Genomic DNA, 5,643 nt, shown 5'->3' on the forward strand with positions numbered 1-5,643 from the left:
ACAATTCCACGTCATATCCTGCATTGATAACAAAGCATAGACCCAGGGCTGCTCATACCACACCCGGAATGGGGCGCTGAACTCCAAGTTCATCATAAACGGAGAGACACAAATGCACACAAGGCAAAGGGAACTAGGGTAGGGAAGGGGCCAGAAATCCTGTCCCAGAGGTGAGGCAGTTTGGAGAGACACAAAATTCTCCTCCCTGTATCTAGAGCAGTACCAGGCAACAGAGAGTTTAGACATGTTCTGTGTGAGCACAGTGAATTCAAGGAGGACTGATAGGCAGGTGCTCTATGAGAGAGACACTCATTTACATATTTCTAAGTCTCAAAGCTGTCCTGAGATCGAGTGGACTCCCTTATGTGTGGTAGTGAGCTCACCATCAGTGAAAGTGTTCAAGCATAGTGTGGAAGATCACTTCACAGTGATTCTGCAGACGAGATTAAAGCACAGAGCAGAGAAGGTGTGGTCTCTAAAGTATCTCTCACTTGTGAAACTGGAGCAAGACTGGCTCAGTGACACCAATGGAATCGATGGAGCTTTAAAAATAAAACAAAACAAGCACTCTTATTTAACAATTCACCCATAAAGCCCCTGTCCTCAAGCCTAAGAAAAAGGGGCATATTAGAGTGTGAAAAGGCCATCTTCATCTTCTCTTCCTTGCTGCATGTCATCGAGGACATTTTTACTTTCTCCAACGTTGTCTAGCCTACAAAGACAAAAAAGAGGCTGATAATGGGAACAACGAAACCCAGAAATAAATGGACTCTGCTACATTACAACACAAATGACTGTTAGAAGGCTGTTCGAGTTAGAAGGGCTCAGAGTCCATCCAGTTGTTTCACAGATGGGAAAACTGAGGCTGCAGGGGACAAAGGGCTTTTGCCACTCTATTCTAAGAGGGGATTTAAAAGTTTCTATATTAGTAGTTAAAATGTCCATACTGCCTAAATAGATTCAATGCAATTTCTATCAAACTACCAAGGGCAATTTTTCACAGAAATAGAAAATATAATCCTAAAATGTTATGGAACCATAAAAGACCCCGAATAGCCATGGCACTCCTGAGAATTATAAGAACAAAGCTGGGGGTATCATGCTACCAGACATCAAAACATACTACAAGTCTATAGTAATCAAAACAGCATGGTACTGGCATAAAAACAGGCACATAGATCAATGGAACAGAAAGTAGAGAGCCCAGAAATAAATCCATACATATATGGACAGTTAGTCTATGACAATGGAAGCAAGAATTTACATTGGGGTAAAGATAGTCTATTTAATAAATGGTGCTGGGAAAAATTGGACTGACACATGCAAAAAAATGAAACTGGACCACCTCCTTACGCCATATACAAGAACAAATTGAAAATGGATTAAAGACTTAAATGTAAGACCTAAAACCATAAAACCCCTAGAAGAAAATATAGGGAGTAAATTTGCAGACATTACCCTGAGCAATATTTTTACTGATATATCCCTGCAGGCAAGGGAAGTAAAAGAAAAAATGAACATATGGGATTACATCAAACTTAAAATTGTTTTTTCACAACAAAGTAAACTATCAATAAAACAAAAAGGAAGCCTACTGAATGGGAGAAGATTTTGTCAACGATATATCTGATAAGGGGTTAATATCCAAAATTTATAAAACACTCATGCAACTCAATACCAAAAATACAAACAACCCAATTAAAAAATGGGCAAAGGTATGGGCTACCATATAGTCAGCAGCCAGCGTGAGCAGCCAGCAGCCACAGTGAGCAGCTGTCCAGAAGCCAGCGACTGATCTGCTTCACCCGGGAAGAGCGCAATGATGGTGCCAACTTGGGCCAGTGAAGCAACGTCTTCCACAACTAGACTGAAGAACAAAAAGGACAGCAACTTGTCTGTTCCCCTTCCCTGATTCCCCAGAGCTGTTCCCATCCCCCAATTCCCCAATAAAAATCTTAAAATAATAAAATAAAATAAAATAAAAAATGGGCAAAGGATATGAAGAGACATTTCTCTAAAGAGGACATACAGATGGCCAACAGGCATATGAAAAAATGTTCGACCTCACTAATCATTAGAGAAATGCAAATAAAACCACAATGAGATATCACTTCACTCCGGTCAGAATGACTATCATCAGTAAGTCAACAAACAACAAATAGCTGGAGAGGTTGTGGGGAAAAGGGAACCCTGGTGCACTGTTGGTGGGACTACAGATTACTGCAGCCACTATGGAAATCAGTATGGAGATATCTCAAAAAACTGGAAATAGAGCTAGCTACCTTATGACCCAGCAATTCCACTTTTAGGTATTTATCCAGAAAAACCCAAGACACTAATTCGAAAAAATATATGCACCCCTATCTTCATAGCGGCGCTATTCACAATAGCTAAGACTTGGAAACAACCGAAATGCCCATCAGTAGACGACTGGATTAAGAAACTGTGGTACATTTATACAATGGAGTATTATTCAGCTATAAAGAAGAAGGAAATCGTACCACTTGCAACGATATGGATGGAACTAGAGAACATTATGCTAAGTGAAATAAGTCAGTCAGAGAAAGACAAATACCATATGATCTCACTTATATATGGAATATAAGGAACTGAATAAATGAGCAATGTAAACAGAAATAGTCTCAGAGACACAGAGGAAAAACTGATGACTGCTACATTGGAGGGGGGTGGGGATGACGGAGAAGGGGAAGGGACGAGACAACATAAACTGGTCACTACAACATTAACCTCATGGTTAGAAAAGACAGTTTGGGGAATAAAATCAATAATGTTGTAAATATTTTTTAGGGGGCCAGATGGACTCATGTCCTGTTGGGGAGACCACTTCATGGATGGTGTAGAAGCCTGACCACTGCACTGTACATCTGAAGCTGCCATTGAATAATATTATATGTCAACTATAATTTAAGACATATATAGTCATGGGATGTGAAGTATAGTGTGGGAATGGAGTCAATGGAATTGTAATAGATATGTATGATATTGGGGGTGGGGGAGCAGTGGATGGGGGGAGGAGGGTTGTCACTTTGTGAGGGGTGAAAAGGATAATTATTGCATTGTTTTGTACACCTGAAACTAATAATAATTTTTTAAAAGGAAAAAAATAAATAAAAGTTTTTATATTAGAAAATATAAAATCGTGATCTAAACGTGTTTATTTACAAAAAAGGGTCGCCAAGTATGACCTTGGAAAGTCACCTCGCTGAGCCTCAGTTTCCCTACTTGTTAATATTCATTTGTTGACAGACATTGTGGCATTGATGTAATTATTAAGTGAAGGCAAAGTCTTCACCACGGTTTACACCAAATCTTTTCATCTTTCCCAAAAAGTTATACAGCAGGATAGATATCAAAAAATCCCTCTCCAGAGACCCTTCAAACTAAAAAACAAAACAAAAAAAATCCAAAAAACTGCTTCCATAGTCTAATTGGGCAGAGGAAGCCATATCCCAGGAATGATATTCCACGTTTGTTTGTTTTTTTTCTATTTTCTGTACTGACAACACTTCTTCATGAACTCTTGTTTAACAATGTCCTTTTAAAGTGAGTTGCCCCGATTTGAACAAAGAATTTCTAGCATAGAGTAGAGTGACATATCTATCACCTTCTTTCTTTTGCACGCCATACTTCTATTGATACAACCTGGCTTTGTATTTGCATTTTGTACAAACATAACATAGTGTTAACCAAGACAGAGGTTAATGTGAGCTAAATCCCTACATCCTTTTCACCTCTAATGTCCCATCTCTCCAACCCTGTATTTAATCAGAAGACAAGCATGAGTCATTAAACCACTGAGTAGTATCTAATCATTTGTAACAGCTTGTACTATCATTACAACAATCAGTCATGCAAGATGAATTACCTTGTGTGTTTCTGGAAGCAATTGGCTTTCATGACTTTCCCTGAAAAGACAAGGCCATAGTATAAATAGAGTGCTATGCTCGAACATTGGAAATGCTGGGGGAAGCCCAAAACTACCTTATGAAGAATAGAGGTGGTCCAAAGGTGAGAATTTAGGGACTGGCTTTGGCAGGGAAAGCCATTCTTTTTCCTTGATCAAACTGACTGCTTCTTTAAGCCCGCAAGCAGTGCCCATCAATTACCAAGTTGTTCCAATGTTGTGGGCAATGGTGTTAGGCTGCCTCATCCTTGAGTCATTTGCCCACCCAGAACACAAGTACTCATTTGGGTTTAAAACACCTCTTTATGAGATGTACCCAGAATTCCCCCAACTGTAACATGCCTTTGTATGAGGGCTTATGGCAGGCTTCCTCCAAGTTCCAAATTTCCTTTTTGCCACGTTCACTAGGGGCAGGTTTTGAAATACGCAAGTTTCACTACGTTTGCTCAAACAAGCTGAGATGGTTACTAGTCTTATCTCCTCACTACTTCCTTGAAACAGTTCCTGTAAATGACTCCAGAACAATTTTTCCCATTTCACAACAGGACCAGGTGCCACATGCCTGCCTACATTTTGCATGAAAACTATAAACTCCATGTATGACCCCTTTTTTTTCAGTGTTTTAAAACTTCTTTCTCAATGTGGGAGAGAGTGGTGGGGCGCAATGTCATGGACCAGCTAGAGAATCTAATAACAACTATGGACCCTGCCCCTTGAAAAATGCAGGTGAGAACATATGCATACTTTTGTACATCATTTCAAGGGATTCAACTGTCCCCTGTTCTAGCTGTGGACCCTGGGCTAAGAAAGCTTTCTTTGAGGGGAAGACTGGGGGTCAGTCACGGCTTTCTTCCTGGGGCAATCCTACCAGAGGAGGAGGCTGAGCCAGGGGTTCTTCCACCCCAAGACTGATAATCATAGTGCTTTCCACTTAAGGCAGTAACGGGGATGGAATGAGTTAGGCACATCAACAGTACAGCATCAGGACTGACACAGAAGCAGTGCGCAAGAAACGAAATGCTCTCTTTTTGTCTTTTCCAAAATATAACTGTATCAGGAGGATGATACACGAAGCCTTTAGTGTCTTAGGGAGAATCCGTTTATTTGTCCCCTCCTTGACCAGGATGGGGACAATGATAGAAATGGGACTCTGGGGAATGCAGAAAAGGGGCAGGAAGCAGAATCAATCTACTCCCAGGTCCTCCTAGAGTCCCCGCAGCTCTGAAGGGCTCTATCCCCCCTGGTCCTGTCCTCCTTACCTCGAAGAAGAAACGCCACAGTCAATGCACACAGCAGGAATACCACCAGGGAGGGCACAATGATCAGCAGCAGGTTGTTGGGCATTTTCTTCTGGGGAGACATGGGGAACACAGCTGGGCCATATGTTTCTGAACGCCATCGTCACACGACTTCCCCTTCCCATCCCAACCATACCTTCCAACGGCCAGCAGCCTCACGGCATCTCACCATCCTTTTGCCCCATGTGTCTCAAGATCAAAACAAGCCAGCGTCACAAATACAAAAAAAAAATTTTTTTTTTTTTAAAATCTCTGAAAACCTGAAACATGTCACCTAGGCCCCCAAATCTTCCTAAGTCTTAGCCATCAGGCATATGGGCTGTGGGGCTCAGGGGTCTGAAGGTAAAAGCTACCTGGGCTGTGGACTGTGGTCTACATGATCAGATCACTTTGCTGAGCACCACCACTCAAGTCCTGTAA

General features: G+C 41.3%; 1 protein-coding gene across 4 annotated transcripts in view; it reads right to left on the reverse strand.

Moving 5' to 3' along the window:
* Window positions 1-552: 552 nt before the first annotated feature.
* The window catches only part of TIMD4 (T cell immunoglobulin and mucin domain containing 4), a 30,886-nt gene continuing 25,795 nt past the window's right edge, over window positions 553-5,643 (reverse strand). For 3 of the 4 annotated variants that reach the window (XM_019653965.1, XM_019653968.1, XM_019653967.1), the window contains exons 6-8: window positions 5,185-5,275; window positions 3,887-3,926; window positions 553-712 (exon numbers count right to left, since the gene is read on the reverse strand). In XM_019653965.1, coding sequence (XP_019509510.1) covers window positions 628-712; window positions 3,887-3,926; window positions 5,185-5,275 — 216 coding nt within the window. In that variant the 3' untranslated portion in view covers window positions 553-627. The remainder of the gene's footprint in view (window positions 713-3,886; window positions 3,927-5,184; window positions 5,276-5,643) is intronic. The other variant, XM_019653966.1, reaches the window with a different exon arrangement.

The sequence above is a fragment of the Hipposideros armiger genome, unplaced genomic scaffold, assembly GCF_001890085.2.
Source record: "Hipposideros armiger isolate ML-2016 unplaced genomic scaffold, ASM189008v1 scaffold_211, whole genome shotgun sequence".
In the NCBI taxonomy this organism is placed as follows: domain Eukaryota; kingdom Metazoa; phylum Chordata; class Mammalia; order Chiroptera; family Hipposideridae; genus Hipposideros; species Hipposideros armiger.